General features: G+C 36.4%; 1 protein-coding gene across 6 annotated transcripts in view; it reads left to right on the forward strand.

Moving 5' to 3' along the window:
• LIN28B (lin-28 homolog B) overlaps positions 1-18,404 on the forward strand; it is a 144,326-nt gene extending 125,922 nt beyond the window's left edge. For all 6 annotated transcript variants that reach the window (XM_054491837.2, XM_063666463.1, XM_063666464.1 and 3 more), the window contains one exon: positions 13,501-18,404. In XM_054491837.2, coding sequence (XP_054347812.1) covers positions 13,501-13,870 — 370 coding nt within the window. In that variant the 3' untranslated portion in view covers positions 13,871-18,404. The remainder of the gene's footprint in view (positions 1-13,500) is intronic.
• Positions 18,405-19,369: the final 965 nt, after the last annotated feature.

The following is a 19,369-nucleotide window of genomic DNA, read 5'->3' on the forward strand; positions in this document are numbered from 1 at the left end:
TAATAAAGTGATTTTTTTTGCTTACAGAATATGTGCAAATAAATCTGTTAATATGTAGAATCTAGCCCTAATGATTAGAAGTTATTAAGAGTATTTGGACTTGTATAAACAATCTGGTTCTATCCGGGGATTCAACTGCTCTTCCCATACTTACCTTCAGATTTTACCTCCACTAGTGGCTGTGTATTCACAGGGTCACAGCCTTGAAATGTTCAAATAGGAAGACAAGATCCTTTAAAGGATCAGTGATCAGAGAAAAGATCTGTAGGGATGTCTTAGCAGCTTGACCATCTGGCTTTAGTCATAAAAAGATTATGACATGAAGGGCACCCTCAGTCAGTAAGGAGGAGGAAAGGAAGTAGCCATGAGGCCAAGAACACCGTACAAGACTTTATCTTGAGCTCTAATTTTTAAAGTAAGACCTACACAAGAGAAGATAATATCACAGTGTACAGAGGTTATCTGAACATGGTAGCAATTTTCCTTGTTCAATTTTTACTTACGTACATGGTGAACAGTTGAAGAACTGCTGATTCTTGGCAAAAGGCAATATATAGTCTGTCACTGGAAGACCAATTGGGCCAGAGGGAGAAATGAACAGAGGTCATTTACTTCTCATTTATACTTCATCTTTTTCCTCAGTGGTAGCTGGTGCTGGAATGGAAGACCAAACTTATCGATCATTAGAAGCCTTTCCTTTCTGACTTGAGCAAAATGGTTTTAATTCCTTCTGATTGCTGTGTAGCTGTCAAGACAGGTGATGGCTAGGGACAGTCTTCTTTTGGCTCTTGCACATGAATTTGTACTGAGAACACATTTTGGTTAAATCATACCAGGCACTGTGTTCTAAGACCACTGGCCCTCTATAAATACTTCTAATGCTATTCATATAAACATTGTCAAAATGGAAAGATTATTAATATTTCTCACTAATTCAATAATGTAGTAATAATTCAGGGGGCTGGGGGTATTCTGGCTCACACCTGTAATCCCAGCACTTTGGGAGGCCAAGGTAGGTGGATCACTTGAGCCGAGCCTAGAAGTTCGAGACCGGCAGCCTAGGCAACATAGTGAGACCTCGTCTCCACTAAAAATACAAAAATTAGCCAAGGCATGGCGGCACACACCTGTAGTCCCAGCTACTTGGGAGGCTGAGGCAAGAGGATTGCTTGAGCCCATGAGCTCTAGGCTGTAGTGAGCTGTGATGGTGCCATTGCACTCCAGTCTGGGTGACAGAGCAAGATCCTGTCTCAAAAAATAATAATTAGTTAGTAAGTAGGAAGTGCTAGTAGTTAGTAGTAAGTGCTAGTAATTCAGTAGTAAGTCAGTCATACACCAGTAGAGAGGTGTTTTAACATTCTGTCTTTGTAAAAACTCAGATTCTACCAGCATTATTAGTTGCATCAAAGGTAACCCAGTCATAGGTAACTTCAAAGCTTTGAATAACCCAGAAGATACTTACTTTGCTAAAACCAGGGTAACATCTTTTAATCTAGCGCCCTTTTGCCCCTGGCTTGCAAACAACCAGTATAAATTTGAAGCTGTTATCTAATCTTGTATGTACAGTACATCAGTCATGCCACCAAAATTGATTCTTGACTTCTATACGTCTTTCTTTCCTTTGGAATTTCTCATGTTCTCTCTTCCTTCTGTGTTTTAATGGAGAAGTGTATGTGATAAAATGTGAGCTAGTCACTATTTTGTAGTCCTTATTTTGTATACCTAAGGTATTTTTAATATGGTGTTAAAATTCTTTTATATATTGTTTGCACATTTACATCTACTCTAGATAACAAATTATTGCCTCACTTATCAGGTAATCATGATGAAATTCTTCTTTTAAAATTTCTTGTGCTCTGGTCAAATGTCCTAATAGTAAGACTATATATATATATGAAAGATATGACTTCAGAATGACTTACAAAATAATGTTGTATTAATAGATAAAAAGAATGCTGGCTGCAGAACAAAAGCCTAAAAGAAATCATGTGATGAGAAGAAAAAAATATTTATAAGAGTTGACACAAAGCTCTAGTGGAATTGTATTTCTTCAGGCTGAGCTGATGCTTATTTACAGCAGATGTCACACCTCTGACACTGTGAATTTGAAACAGCCTGGTGAAAAAAGCAAGCAGCCCTGATGGTTTTAAGTTTTCGGCAAGGCTGCTCTAATAAATGAACAAACATTTCCAGACTGCATATTATAATCTGATTCTTCCATCTAAGCAAGCACCTAATTTTAACCATTTCAAGTTAAACATTGAACGTCTTCCCTTCCTTTCATAATTGATAGTACTACTAACCTTTTAAAATACTTTAACTCAAAGGACAGTAAGACCAAATAGAGTCGATAAACTGACCTTGCTTCCAACAAGGATGAATGTAAACCTGCAGTTAGGATAGTTACAACACTACAACAGCAAAAACGCATGTGGCTTTTATTTATTTGTGTATATGTGTGTGTGTTACTCCTGAACTGGACACTCCTTCTTAGTTGTCTTGGGTTCTGAAAGCAGCACTGGCCGAGTACCCACTGCATGTGAGACTGGGTCCTATTTCATAACAAACTGCTTTTATTCCCAGGAAATTGGAAAGCATGAAGTTATCTGTGTTTGAGTACATCTTTCTCTCTCTCTCTTTTTTTTAAACTTTTCCATTAGCCAGAACAGATTATCTGTCTGAGATGTTGTTTGTCATGTAAGAGAGAGATAACATTTCTATTTGAAATAAAGTTTTAACTTATGACCTAGAATTCATTATTATGCTCCTTCTCAAGTTATAGTACAAAGTAGAAAACTTTCATCAAATGAATATTGTTCCATTGATTTGACACAGAATCTACCAAGTACTTTTAAACATAATGGAATGATATATAAAAATGTCTGGTTTATAGCTATGTCTCATTGAAGTGCCCTTATATGAAAAATGCTCCCCTTTGCCCCCATGCCTCCAGTGATTTCTCTCCCCTTCCATGTCTTGTTTGCTTTTAAAACTGCTACGTTTCATCCCCATTTCTCAGTGACGTGCACCACCATTCATAACATACCCATTCCCCGCATTTTTCCTCTTACCTTCTTGTTTTTATAAGATGATGGAAGGTTTGTGAATAGAGCTATTGCTGTATTTTAGCTGGTTTTTAGTATACTTTGGTGCATTTTCACTGATATTATGAGATAGTTGATGGCATTAATCAGAGAAAGTGTCCAAAAGCTAATAAACCTAAGACAATCCAAAAACCAGTCAGGAGAAAATATTAAATGAGATAAAATGTGTAAATCTTAACCATCCAGCTAACTATTCACATACCTTTCATTGGCATTGAATACAAAGTTGTGCACATAGTAGATATTCTTCAATTTTTTTTGTCCATTTGGTTTTCATTTGATTCCATAAAAATGATTAAATGAATATTATAAGCAGTTGAATCCACTAGCAGACAATGTATCTAGTTAATTTCTCATCATATAATCAGATGATAAAAGAGGTTAGAACAGTAGTTGATAAATTTTTTAAAAAATTAGTTTAGTTGGTCTGAACACTGAGCTTTAGGGGAGACATAAGAGTATTCATTTCCACTGCCAGCAGTTCAGAGTTTGAATTTACTTTGGTTCCATGAGACCACAGGCTGATCCCTGCTTGTTATGCTGAATAGTACTGGACAATACAGAGCCTTCCAAACACACACGATTTATTATGCAACAGAAAGAACCAAATGGCAATTATACTAACTGAATTTTGCTTTTTATTTAATAATACTGAGCACCTACCCATAGGGTGGTCTGATTAAATAGGTTTAAATACTATCTTTTATGGACTTCCTTTTCTTTAGGTATGGAAAACAGTGAGCAGTAGTTATCTTATTAATGGCATTCTTTTAAGCACAATGTAGTTTAGATATTAGGGTTTTGAAAAATAACATACTTAATCATTTTTATAAAAAGCAGAGATCTTGTTATTATATTTATACTGACAAGAAAGTAATTTTCTATTTAAATGCCAACAGAGGCCAAATGCAGTGGCTCACACCTGTAATCCCAGCACTTTGGGAGGCCGAGGCAGGCAGATCACTTGAGGCCAGGAGTTTGAGACCAGCCTGGCCAACATAGTGAAACCCTGACTCTACTAAAAATACAAAAAATTAGCTGGATGTGATGGTGCACACCTGTAATCCCAGCTACCCCGGAAGCTGAGGCATGAGAATCATTTGAACCTGGGAGGTGGAGGTTGCAGTGAGCCGAGATTGTGCCACTGCACTCCAGCCTGGGCAACAGAGTGAGACCCTGTCTCAAAAAGCAAAACAAAACAAACAAAAAAAAAACAGAATTTGGCCATGAGGAGAAACGTTTGCAAGAGCATGTCCATACTAAACAAATTTATATGCTGTTCAAAATTATTTTAGATGTAGGCAATAGAAGATGGAGAATTAAAAGAGTTATTATGGGAAATCAGTAATTGTTAATTGGTAATGATGGTGAAATTTAGGGAAAGTAGCTATTGATTAAGGAGCTGTAAATTAGTGGCTCACACCTCTAATCCCAGCACTTTGGAGAACCAAGGTGGGAGGATTACTTGAGCCCAGGAGTTCAAGACCAGACTGGGTAACAGAGTGACAGCCCGTCTCTACAAAAAATTAAAAAAAAAAAAAAATTACCCAAGCATGTTGGCACACACCTGTAGTCCCAGCTACTGAGGGATGCTGAGCCCTGATTGTGCCACTGTAGTCCAGCCTGGGTAACAGAGCAAGACCCTGTCTCAAAAAAAAAAAAGCTGTAAGTTATCATCCATTTTGATGACACAAGTATACATTGAACCTGTTCTTGATTGATAAATTATAAATTGAACACAGAAACCATATCTGAAGTTAAACTCAGTAGGTTTTTGCAGTGTGTGCCTTCCAAGGATCAGTGATGGTAAAAGGTTGAGGAGCTTTTCTGCCATCACAACCAGAAATTTCAAGGATCCATTCTCAATAAGGAAATAAGAGATATATACACACACTTCTTCCCTCCCTTGCTTACTCCCTTCTTTCCTTCTCTTTCCCTTCCTCCTTCCCTCCTTCCATCCCTCCCCTCTTTTCCTTTCTGAGGCATGAGTGAGTAACCTGTTGAAAACTGTTTTGAGAGATTTATTCTCTTTTGAACCACATTCCTTATAGTGGGAAATATAGTGGTAAGATTGTCAGTACGACAAGTACTTGAGTTTGTTAATAGCTGTAGTTCTCAAGTAGCTGCACATCACCATCTCCTGGGAAACTTTAAAAAGTACTGATGCTTAGGGCATCATCCTCAAAGATTCTGATTTAATTGGTCTAGAGTAGGACCAAGGCATTAGTATTTTTTGAAAGCTTTCAAAATGATTCTGAGTCACTGGTAGACGGGCTCACTGTCAGATGACTAACAATAATAATGAAGGTCAATTACACAATGGCAATGGAGTTTTATAATTATAATTGCTCTTTTTCTTTTTTAATTACACAAATAATATATCAGTTCTTTCTTGTTATTTAAAAAAGAAACTATACAAAAATTTACAGAGTAAAAGTGAAATGCCAGCCAGGCAAGGTAGCTAATGCCTGTAATCCTAGCACATTGGCAGGCCAAGATGGGAGGGACTGCTTGAGCCCAGGAGTTAGACACCAGCCTGGGCAACATGGCAAAACTCTATCTCTACCAATAAAACCACACACACACACACACACACACACACACACACACTGGTGGTGTACACCTGTAGTCTCAGCTGCTAGGGAGTCTGAGGTAGAGGATGATTGGGTTTGGGAGGTCCGGGCTGCAGTGAGCCGTTACCACACCACTGCACTCCAGCCTGGGCAACAGAGCTAGACCTTGTCTCAAGAAAAGTGAAATGCCCTTTCACCGTACTATTTTCCCTGGATGTAACTACTCTTTATTTGTCAATTCACTGTCTTCCCTCCCAGTGATTTTTACATTCATTCATTCATTCATTCATTCATTCATTTGACGGAGTCTTGCTCTGTCACCCAGGCTGGAATGCAGTGGTGCAATCTCGGCTCACTGCAACCTCTGCCTCCTGGGTTCAAGCGATTCTCCTGCCTCAGCCTCCCGAGTAGGTGAAATTATAGGCACGCACTACCATGCCTGGCTAAGTTTTGTGTTTTTAGTAGAGACGGAGTTTCACTGTGTTGGCCTGGCTAATCTCAAACTCCTGACCTTGTGATCCGCCCGCCTAGACCTTCCAAAGTGCTGAGATTACAGGCATGAGCCACTGCACCCGGTCAGTTTTTACATGCATTTGAAACTGCACACAATTACTTATAATCATGTCTAATGTCTTTGAAACATAAATGTGATCATACTGGATTTATGTATTATGCCGTGGTTTGCTTTTTTTACTTAACAATTTGTCTTGGAGATCTTTCCATGTCAATACATATAAATTTACCTCAATTTTTTAAAAATTATTTCATTATTCTACTATCTGCAAAATGTTTTTTGGTATATGTGGCTTTAATTTATTTTTCATTTTAACAAGTTTATAGCTTAACAATAACAATTGGTTATTGTTAGCATTATTATTATAATTTAATTTTTCTAACTTTTTACCACTATGGACAATGCTGTTGTTACTATCTTAGTACCTGAATCATTGTGTTTATCAGTGAATATTCCTGTAGAGCAAATTCCTAGAGTGAGAGTTACTAGGTCAGACAGTATGTGTATTAATATTTTCAAATATGCTGTCATATTGTCCTCCAAGAGAGGCTGTCTCAGTTTACATTCACTCCAACCAATAGAATCTGATTGCAATATTTCAGAGCCTAAATAAATCATTCATACTGCAGTGTGATTTAATGGGCTAACTAAAATTTCCATCTTCTCTCTTTTGACTGGAATTTTATTGAGTGAGTTTGATAGCACTGATCATATAGCATATCAGCTTAAAATTCCAATTTATAATCTTAAACATATGATTAAAGAGAATAGAAAAAGTATTCACAAATTTTTAGACCAAGTTTTTCAACATGTAAAGTATAGGAGAGATGAAAAGAAAATTCAGCCTTGGCAGTGTAAAGAATCTGGACTGGACTACTCCCAGTCTTTTGTTTTATAGATGGGATGCTCAAAGAAACACGCTGACCTCCCCAGTAACAAAGTCTCAAGAAAAATCTACTTCAATTCTTGTGTGTCTGTGTGTGTGTGTGTGTGTGTATTAGTGTTTTAAATTCAAGATCCTAGGTATTTTAGACTTACATATAATAAAATCACATCAATATTGTTGGGTATAACATTTTTATATAATCAAAATGGAAGTGAAATTTAATTGCTTTCTATTAAAATTCCCTTCTAGATAATCTCTAAATTTCTTCATCAATATAATTTAGATATTGTAGTTCCCAATTCATAGGCTTTGGGGGTGGATTAAATTATATAACACATTAAAAACCTTTAGCACAGTGTCTGGAATTTAGTAAGCTCTCAGTGAATTGAACCTGTTTATTATTTCTGTTATTACCATTTTAATTCTCTTAAAAGTATGTTAAAGTATGTTTAGTCCTTCTGTATATAGAATATTTTGTTTTTAGCATGATTAAGGTAACAGAGGGGCATGATGCTGGCTTCTATATTCCAGAAGATCCAAATGAAAACTTTTCTGGTGTTAAATATGTATTTATTATCTAGGAAACTTTTTAAAAGAACATAAATCATCAGTATCACCAACTAACTATTTTTGAAAACTCAGTGTTTTTACCACTGTACTTAGAAAGAATATATAAAAATTTAAGTATGGAAAACATACTTAAATAAAAATTAACTTTACTAAAATTGTTATTGTTTAACTGGCTTACAGTCTTAGGAATTTTGTTATGAGAAGAATGAAATAAAAGAAACTAATTCATTAAAGTATAGGTTGATAGAGGTCAGAAGACATGTACACTATTAAAGAGACTTACCAGTTCTGTGACTCATCAAAGTTTCCTAACTCCTCTCGTGGTATTTTGGGGCTAGTCCTGTGGAGTGAGTAAACAATACCCAAATGTTTATTTAGATTGTGTAGAATCAGTCAGAACAAAATGGGGGCTTCTTCTGGAAGGCTGGTTCCAGGATCTGCCCCTCTTACCTTCAGGAGGTACAGGGTAGGCAGATTGCTTCCATAAATATGCTCTGGATCCTTTGCTTGTCAGCTCTCTGTGGTTCTCTAATAACCTTTCTGCCCACCCACCTCCCCACCACCAGCTGGCTGTGATCCAGCACTTCCATGTGTTGAGTTGATTGGCACACAATTTTAATTAAATAACAATTATTAAAACATACTAGAATAAAAAATAATAGAGCTGAGGAATGTTATTAGTATCATTTCTGGATTTTAGTTGAACTGTACCAAGGTTTAAAATGATCTCTTCAAAGAACCAGTTATTTTTCCTTCAATTTAGTTCCTGTAATTTTTTTCAATCTGTGACTTTTCTTTAGCCCATCTGCCTCCCATTTGGAAACTTTATTAATCCTTTTTTTAGTCCATTTTTCCCAGGAATTTTTATGAAATTCCTTTTCTATATTCGTACCTTCTTCCTGCCCAAAGCTTGCACTTCTTTCTCTACTCTTTTCTTTGTCCCTGATACTGCTTTACGTACTATCTTTCAACAATTCCTTCCCCTCCAGAAGCTTACAGATCACTGTCAAAATTATCCTTAATGCCCCCATCAGACCCTCAGAATGTGGATTTGAGTTTACATATAAATTCTTATTAAGTTAAAATGTTCAAGTACTGTGAAGAATCCTAAGATACATTTTTTTCCATTATACTTTTAGACAAGCAAATCTGGATCTTTCTCTGTGGTATCACCCCTCTTCCCAGTTTTTTTCATCACTCTCAGGATCAAGGGGGAATATATAACTGATGAATATTTTCATGTACACCATTGGAATATTATTTAAAAATTAATGTCTATATTTTAACCTAGTGGTTGTTCGCTGTGCTCAGCTCCATTATTGCTCATATCATTTGAAAATATAATCTGCTTATTCAGTTGTTTGGATCAAAAAATGCAAACATTTTTAATGGTTATAGCAGATCTAAATTCTGATTTCTGAATCAGAGTTTTCATTTTTTGATGAAATCCTCAGAAATTTGGGTATGTTTTGATTAACTTATTAACTAGTGTAGGTGTTTGGACTTGATTTTTAAAAACTCATGTAATTACTTCAGAATATAATTAAATAGTTCTAAAGGTCTAAACAATTTGGTTTTATTTATTTAACCATCATAAGTGCCTCTATTCTATCCATTGTTGCCATTCTTTCATTTAAAATCTTTTCTTTTTTTTGAGACAGAGTCTCGCTCTGTCCCCCAGGCTGGAGTGCAGTGGCGCAATCTCAGCTCACTGTAAACTCCGCCTCCTGGGTTTATGCCATTCTCCTGCCTCAGCCTCCCGAGTAGCTGGGACTACAGGCCCCTGCCACCATGCCCGGCTAATTTTTTGTTATTTTTAGCAGAGACAGGGTTTCACCATGTTAGCCAAGATGGTCTCGATCTCCTGACCTTGTGATCTGCCCGCCTCGGCCTCCCAAAGTGCTGGGATTACAGGCGTGAGCCACCGCGTCCGGCCTTAAAATCTTAAATTATAAATCTTATTTTGATAGTGTCTCAAAAATATTGACTTTGATTTGATTGTTAATTATCTTCTATCTTTAAACGCTCCTTAAATAAGAAATAATACTTGTAGAATATGCTAGCTCATTAGAATTACAGTATTTATAAAATGATTTTATGAAGAACTTGAAACCCTTCTAAGATTAAACTGAACATTTTTGTTTATTTTATCTTTATTTGTTTGTTAAAACAGAGTCTAGCCCTGTTGCCCAGGCTGGAATGCAGTGGAGCAATCTTGGCTCACTGCAACCTCTGCCTCCCTGGATCAAGCAATTCTCCTGCCTCAGCCTCCTGAGTAGCTGGAACTACAGGTGTGCCCCGCCACGCCTGGCTAATTTTTTGTATTTTTAGTAGAGACGGGGTTTTGCCATGTTGGCTAGGCTGGTCTCAAACTCCTGACCTCAAGTGATCTGTCCGCCTCAGCCTCCCAAAAGTGCTGGGATTACAGGCGTGAGCCACTGCACTTGGCCTATTTTATCTTATTTGTAATGCATGAGAAAATATCCTTTGTGCCATTGGTTCAGCATTTAGTAAAGTACTTAACATGAATAATTTTATTTTTTATGTTGGACTATGAGAATATATAATAAAGTATGAGTATAGTTTTCTTTGTATGGTCTTTTGTTTGTGTGAGACTATGTCCTTATATTTCTTAAGCATGTAGCTAAACATGGACACACATGATATTTTTATGCTCACATCACAATGTAAAATTCATTCCAACTACAAAGGCAAACTGATGTGGAACAGTGTGGAGGGTGAACACAGGGGACTGAAATCATGTATAGCTTGTATGGAGTATATAGTTGTGGTATAATTTTTGAGCTGCAAGGTAGCTGAACATTTCTATTTTGGTGTCAGTCCCTTGGGAAGGAAGGGGTTTCATAATGGAGAGTGATCTATACTCTTAGTAAGAGTGATTGACACTGAATGATTAAATAGAAGAGAATATAAATACCACTCCTCCCCCTTTTAAGGCTAAGCACATAGACACTAAATGCAGATCTTTTCAATGTGGAAGAAAGTCTGGCCTAATGATAGCACATATCAGAAAAGCCAAGGGGGTGAATTAACTATGCAGATCAAAATGTAAGGAAACCAAAATTATATAGCATCCTTAAAAATAACTTTTATAGCCCAAATCTAATGGTAAATGCACAGATAGAGGGTAATTGAAGATCCCATTTGTGAAAGTAGAATACTGACATCAGGCTCCTGGTCAATGAGTGGGCAAAATGGTTCCCTGAATTGGATAACACAGTGCATACCACGGTGACTGATAAAATTGATGTGTCCGCAGGAGAGCCAGCCCTATTACTGAAGCCTTTAACCTATTTTCTCTCTCTTTGAAAATGAGCTCCTGAGTGGAAGTTATCCTCAAGGAAGTGAATTTAATTCAAAAGAAGATATTTTATAGATGGGCAAATTTAATTTAAGAATTCACTTATCTATTGTAGAGGAGAACTGTGTGGGAAAATATATTATTATAAGTAATGTGGTTATATTTTTCAAATATGTCATTTTTGAGTGTTGTTATTTTGAGAACCTGAATTTTAAGCATTAGCAAGTAAACTTTAATCTTACACTCTCTTAGAACATATGGCTGAAACAATATTAAATCTGCACTGTAATACTTTATTAAAATATGTAATTATACAATGAATAATTTAACTACAACATGTGATTTCTTGTTTTTTTTTTTCTCTTTTTGAAAATATGATTCAGTCTGTCCTAAGATAAATACTTGTTAATCATTGCAAAGAATAAAAGCCCATCTTATAAATTCATTATTCTAAAGTATATAAGGTAATATTGCTAACTGGAGAAGCAGGCAATAGTTACCCTAATTTTTGCCAATTAAAAAATTCACTGTTTAATTTATCCCAGGAGATAAAATACTAAATATCCTATATACACTGCTTAGTAGGTTGTTAGTACATTAGTAGTTTGTCTATGAAATATAAGGTAGTATAAATTATTAAGTTTGAGTTCCCACACACATACAAATATAAGTCATAATTCATTTTTTGTTGTGAGTCTGGACTTAAGCCAATTTTCTCAGTTAACACTTTTTTTGTTGTTGTTGTTGGAGATGGAGTCTCACTCTTTCGCCAGGCTGGAGTGCAGTGGCGCAATCTCGGCTCACTGCAACCTCTGCCTCCCAGGTTCAAGCAGTTCTGCCTCAGCCTCCCGAGTAGCTTGGGACTACAAGCGTGCACCACCATGCCCAGCTAATTTTTGTATTTTTAGTAGAGGTGGAGTTTCACCATGTTGGCCAGAAAGGTCTGAATCTCCTGACCTCGTAATCCGCCTGTCTGGGTCTCCCAAAGTGCTGGGATTACAAGTGTGAGCCACCGCCGCCCAGCTAGTTAACACATTTTGTTATTATTTTTTAAAAACATTATAACCTGGCTGGGTGCCTTGGCTTACGCCTGTAATCCCAGCACTTTGGGAGGAAGGGGCAGGCGGATCACTTGAGGTCAGGAGTTCAAGACCAGCCTGGCCAACATGGTGAAACCCTGTCTCTACCAAAAATAGAAAAATTAGCCGAGCATGATGGCACATGCCTGTAATCCTAGCTACTCCTGAGGCTGAGGCAGGAGAATCGCCCAAATCCGGGAGGTGGAGGTTGCAGTGAACCGAGATCACTGCACTCCGGCCTGGGCAACAGAGTGAGATTCCATCTCAAAAAAATATATGTATATATAACCTGTTGTTCTTTGTGCTTCATAAATGAGATTTATGGAGTCATAAATGTATTTGGAAAATAAAATAGAAAGCTCTTAAAATATTTCATTTGGAGACAAGTCATTAAACAAATTCTGTATTTAAAATCAGATTTAAAACCTTTGGTAAATATAAATTTTTTAGTTTCTTCCACTTACGGTTTTTTGTTACTTTTAATATAAAATTTTAGAAGAAAATTTGATTGAACAAATATACCTCTGAAAAAATTTTCTTGCTTAGCTTTCCTTGCCTAGCTAAAAGCTGAACTTTCAAACATCTAATACAAAGCCATGTCCCCAGTGTGCATTCACATATTATGGACGGATTTCCATTTATTTTAACTTAAAAGAGATCACCCTAAAAGAAAGCTAATTTCTTACAAAAAGAAAAGAAAGTTAACTTTTCTCATCATTGAACTAGCATGAACCTTTATTAATTCAATCTAAGTATTTAGAAGCTTTCTTTTTTTAGCACTATTCTGATTCAGACATTTACTCTATTGCTCTAAAATTACTTGGTAATTTGCCAGATATCATCCTGACTTTCTGACTAGACTTATATATCAAATTTCACTGCATTACTTAATTTTATACAAAGGAAAAAAAATTTTCCAGTTTAGCTGGTTTCTACAGTCAAAATAATTAACATTCAAAGAAGTGTCAAACTCTTAAAATTTAATTTGGTCTAAAATTTTGCCAATTTCTGAGTGAATTGCCACTTTGTATCATGCCAACAGCTGTATTTCTACACTCTTGGTTTTTAAAACTGGCTGGTTGTTTTTTTGTTGAATATTCGCTGCCCTCTAGTGGGCTAAACGGTTCTTTTAAAATGACCAGATAGTGTCAAATTTAAAGGAATCCTTTCTATATGGAAGTGATTAAATATTCTTACATGTTTTAATACTCTTGTTTTTCACTGTGTTTAGTTGTGTCTCACACAACTAAGTTTTTAACCTCACCAGAACATTTTGGTGATGATAGTCTTCGAACCAACAGTGTAACCAGTATAAACAATGATAAATGCTTCTAAGAAGGCATATTAAAATAAGCTTATCTCATTGATAGTTTGTGTGTTTTCACATTTGAAAATGTGTTTTTGGATACATGCTGCCTACTTCTGAGATGTTTTCATGTTTTTTCCTTGTAGATGCTACAACTGTGGTGGCCTTGATCATCATGCTAAGGAATGTAGTCTACCTCCTCAGCCAAAGAAGTGCCATTACTGTCAGAGCATCATGCACATGGTGGCAAACTGCCCACATAAAAATGTTGCACAGCCACCCGCGAGTTCTCAGGGAAGACAGGAAGCAGAATCCCAGCCATGCACTTCAACTCTCCCTCGAGAAGTGGGAGGCGGGCATGGCTCTACATCACCACCGTTTCCTCAGGAGGCTAGGGCAGAGATCTCAGAACGGTCAGGCAGGTCACCTCAAGAGGCTTCCTCCACAAAGTCATCTACAGCACCAGAAGAGCAAAGCAAAAAGGGGCCTTCAGTTCAAAAAAGGAAAAAGACATAACAGGTCTTCTTCATATGTTCTTTCCTTTACCCGGTTGCAAAGTCTACCTCATGCAAGTATAGGGGAACAGTATTTCACAAGCAGTAGCTGACCTGGGATTTTAACTACTATTGGGGAACTGTGAATTTTTTAAACAGACAAATCACTCTAAGCAAATTACATTTGAGCAGGGTGTCATGTTTTATGTTAATTCAGAGAATAAGATTCTGTCAATATGTGCATGTATGAGAGGGAGAGAGCCTGAGTCTGTGTGTGTACATGAGGATTTTTATATAGGAATGTAGACATATATATAAAGAGCCTTTGTCTTTATATATTTGTGTATAGATCAAAGCACACACCCTCTCTCATATAATTGGATATTTCCAAGAATTGAAAACCCATGTGAAGCATTATAGATAGTTTTAAATTTAGCCCACTGGAGTTTTCTTGAAATACCACTTCTTTTATATTATATAAAAATAAAAACATGACTGTTACCTTTTGTGTGAACCAAAGGATACTTCAGATCTCAGAGCTGCCAATTATGGGGTACTAAAGGTTTTTAAGACATCCAGTTCTCCCGAATTTGGGATTGCCTCTTTTTCTTGAAATCTCTGGAGGAGTAATTTTTCCCCCCTTTTTGAAGGCAGTACCTTAACTTCATATGCCTCTGACTGCCATAAGCTTTTTTGATTCTGGGATAACATAACTCCAGAAAAGACAATGAATGTGTAATTTGGGCCGATATTTCACTGTTTTAAATTCTATGTTTGATTGTAAAATTAGATGCCTATTAAGAGAAATGAAGGGGAGGATAATCTTAGTGGCTTGTTTTCAGTAGTATTTTAATACCAGCTTCTTGTAACCTTTTCCATGTTGTGAGGGTTGTAAGGGATTGTGTGACAACAGCAGCTTCCCTTGGCTAAGTCAATCTTCTACCCATTGCTTTAGAGCAGGGAGCCCTCCTTATTTACTACTAAAGACCTTAGAGAACTCCAATTGTTTGGCATATATTTTTGGTGGTTGTTTTTATTCCTCCTGGAGAGTTATCTAATTTGTTTCTAAAACAAGCAGCACAGAAATGAATTAAATACTGGGGTTGAGAATTAAAATTAAGTGGATGTTCACAGTTGCCCAATATATATGACCTGCAAATGATATGAAAAAGTGCAGCATTTAGTGGCAGTTAACAAGAGTGACAAGCCTGGGGCAGAGGTACCAAACCTCTCCCACCAGAGAGCTAGAAGTATTTTATACAGTAACTTTGATCTTATGGAAGTGACCTTCAATGCTTATTCTGAAGTAACCTATATGGTGGATACAGGATGAACATTCAGTGCCAGGGAGAGTCTTCTCAGGTTGGTTCTCAGTTAGAGTGATAAACTGGCTAGGGGCCAGTCATAGTATTGGTCCTGTTAGGTTTCGGTCATGGAAAAAAAAATTATTTTGGGGTCATCCTGGCTCTAGATGTTATGGGCAAATTTCTGAAACATCTGCAAGAAGGTACCAGTTAATTATAGTGCTTAATATTGGGAATAAGATTAAGCATTATAATTATAATGTATGGGCCTGTTGGTGTAAGCTCAGATAATTAAATAAAAATAGCATGACTCAAATGAGACATATTCTGCTGAACAGTTTCTACTTCCTCTCCCGCCTGTCCTGTCATGGGAGACATGTATAGTTGCTGCTGTTTCAGCAAGCCACCATAAGAAGAAAATGCCTCAGGTTGGGTTGCCAGTCCTTTACAACTCAGCTTGAATTTCACAACAGTGATTGTGAGAATCTGCGTGGTATACACTGAAATATCGGTGTGCTGTGATGCAAAGCTTACCTTTGACGATATTGAATGTGATATAGCTGTAGAGAAGTACTTCCTTGCCTTATGTGAGGATTTCAAACTTATTTAAATTATGTAGACAAATCAAAGTGGCATTGCTTAATTTTTAGCAGGCATAATAAGCAAGTTAACAGTAAAATGCAAAACATGATAAGCGTTGCTCAATTTTTAGCAGGTATAATAAGCAGGTTAACAGTAAAAATGCAAAACATGATAGATAAGTCACTTTGAAAATTCAAACCAAAGTTCCTTCACCTTATGGAAACAGGAAATTATGGACTTCAAAATTGGACATTTCCTGTTCACAAAAAGAAATTCAGAGCTAAAATTATGGTAAAATAGAAACACTTGAGAACTATGGTCTTTATGGGTGCAATTTGAAATCCTTTTCATCATCTTACCAGACTAAACTAAGAGCACATACCAAACCTATCTTATGGTTGAAAGTTGGGGTTTATTTTTTATATGAGAATATTATCACTATTACATAACATACTCAGGACAAAGAACTTTGCTCAGGGAACATACCATATAATATTTTTGTTGTTTCTTTACAGACTAGTCTACAGTCCTGCTTACTCAAAACAAACCAAATAACTTTTACCTTTATATAAGTATTATGTACTGATGATAGTAACTACCTCTGAGTTTGACACAGATCAAAATTTTTGAATATCAGATATCAGTTATCCTATTTTTATTTCATGTGAAAACTCCTCTAAAGCAGATTCCCTCAACTCTGTGTATATGTGAATATCACTGATGTGAACACATTGTTCATTTACATAGGTAAAATATTACTCTGTTTACAGCAAAAGGCTACCTCATAGTTGATGCATAGCACACCTGTATGTATGCTGTTCCAGCCTTACAGGTGGCTGATAATTCTCTGGTACAGAACCTTTTTATCTGTATTATAAATAGCAATTCACAACTGCATGTTTCTGACAAACACTTGTGAATAATGAAGCATCTCATTTTAGTTAGCAAAGTCTCCAAACATTTCCTTAAAATAATCATGTATTTAGTTTAAAGAATTATGGGCACTGTTCAACTTAAGCAAAACAGAACACGGAAGCAGTCTTAGAAGCATCACTTTGCCCAGAGGTGGAGGTTGGAAGGGGTAGCAAGGAGAGGGGTTGGTGTATGCAGGTATTCATGCTAGGCAAAGAGTTTAAAAGATGCCAATGTCCTTCATTTACTGTCTGTGCTGCCCTGAAGCCAAGCGTATTGCAGCATTATAGCCCCAGGCACATAACTAACTAGCACTGGCTTGCCAAGGAATGAACATGCAATGCCATTACTAGCTATTGAGGGAAAAGGGTCTGTGTGAAGCATCACTTTGCAGGGTTTACTAATGGTGGGGCAGCAGGTCTGTGAATTAAGTTATCTCTTGACCTCACCCTCATGTCAACACAAATGTAATTCCTAAACAAGATGCATTGCCAGTCTCTTAGCCCTGTAAGCTGATCATTTGCTACATGGCAGACTATAATGAAAACATTTTTATACTTGGGTTTCTAGTCTTCACTAGAAGGCCTTGGATGTATTTTTGCAGTTGAAAGATTTAGAAAGATTTTTACCTGCTTATAACTTGGAAGTTTAGCGTGCAATGTAAGAAAAAAGTTCAAGAAGTGTCATGTTATTAGCATCAGTCCACCTCCAATATTGCCGATACTTTTTTTATTCTGGCTCAGTTTTATTTTGCACCAGTGCGGCCCCAAGTTACTGCTGGTTGTATTTAGTTTGTGAATAGGAGCCCATAAGTGTTAATAGACTTTGTAACATTCACTATAAGATGAATTATACAGGACATGGGAAATCTCATTAAGTCTTAAAGTTAATTTAAATTAATTTATCTGTTTTCTCTAAGAAATGTTTATCATAAAATATATATGTGTATTTCCCCTTTGGTTATAAAATTTGGGAAAGTATGTACAAGTGCAGCTGCACTGACTTTAATTTTCTAGATGTCTTAATGAGATTTATTTGTTTTAGAGAAGAACATCTTGTTAAAAGCATCAAACTCTGTCTTACATAGCTGTCAACAGCCTCTTTAAGATGTGGTGGTTGTATGATCTGTGTCTTAATTGTTCAGTTAGAGTGAGAAGTTGACCTATGATTCATTTTTAAATTTTATATTTGGAACAAAGCTGCAAGTTATGGTAAAGTACTGTACCGTGAGAAGTATTATGATATTTAATGCATCTGTGGCTTAACACTTGTGAGAGTTACCAGCTTGAAAATGATGGTGTTAACTACCTCTTGAATCACATCTATCAACCACTGGCACCTACCACCAAGCTGGCTTCAATTAGTATGTGTTGCTTTTTGGTATTAACAACTAACCATACTAGAGACCAAAGTGAACCCTGATTTTTATATGTCTTTAATAATGGTGTTTTATCTAGTGTTTTTAAATTATCCTGTGTAGTATTTAGATTACCTCATTGTCCATTTTGACTCATGTTGTTTACAAGTGAAAATAAAAACACTTGAACTGTATGTTTTTAAAAGACAAAAAAGGGGTAGATGTTTGGAATGCGTTTCACTCACGTGCAGTCATCTGGAGGGACTAAAGCACTGTTTGCCTTTCTGTACACTCTGGGTTTTATATTCTCATTTCATGCCTAATGTCTTATTCTGTCAATTATGGATATGTTGAGGTTTAAAAAAATTACTTGATTAAAAATAAAACATATAACGTTGGCATTTATGATGGGTTTTGGAGATTTTTTATGATGTGTGTTCTTACTAAGTTAAGTGAAAGGATAAAAGGCCGTTTAGGCAGTGTTTTACATCAGTTGGAGCATAAGTTAAGTGGTATTAACATATCCTCAGTGGTGAGTATTAACATGGAACTTACTCCAACAATACAGATGCTGAATAAATGCAGTCTAAGTGAAGGAAGAAGGAAAGGTGGGAGCTGCCATCACTCAGAATTGTCCAGCAGGGATTGTGCAAGCTTGTGAATAAAGACACATACTTCATGTGGTCAGAAGAGTGGTCTGAAGCAAAATATTCAAAGCCTATTGAAGAAATCATTTTAGAATTTTTCTACAAGTTTTTTCTAATAAAGAATTTGAAAAGAAAAGGGCAAATTTTATCAGTACCAAATATCTAAAATATGAATGTAGATTTATCAAACCATGAATGCAGTATTGATGTACTATAACAAACCATTTGATAAAACTATAGAGTTCTTTAAATTGGCCAGTTCCACAATCAAACTTATTTTCCTATCTTCACCTGGATGATTTATTATTTTTTTTTTTGATGATCTGTTATGACTCTTCTTTTTTATTTTATTTTATTTTAAATTCTGGTAAAATCACATAACATAAAATTTACTATCTTAACCATTTTTTTTTTAAGATGAGGTCTCATTCTGTTGCCCAGGCTGGAGTGCAGTGGTGCAGTCGTAGCTTACTGTGGGCTCAAATTCCTGGACTTGAGCGATCCTCCCACCTCAGCCTCTTGCGTAGCTGAACTACAGATGTGCACCATGCCCAGCTAATTTTTTTTTTTTTTTTTAATAGAGATGGAGTCTTGCTTTGCTGCCCAGGCTGGTCTTGAACTCCTGGCTTCAAGCAATCCTCCCTCCTTAGCCTCCCAAAGGGCTGGGATTACAAGTGTGAGCCACCATGCCTAGCCTTAACCATTTTTGATTATTAAGT

Source organism: Pongo pygmaeus, chromosome 5, assembly GCF_028885625.2.
Source record: "Pongo pygmaeus isolate AG05252 chromosome 5, NHGRI_mPonPyg2-v2.0_pri, whole genome shotgun sequence".
NCBI classification, from domain to species: domain Eukaryota; kingdom Metazoa; phylum Chordata; class Mammalia; order Primates; family Hominidae; genus Pongo; species Pongo pygmaeus.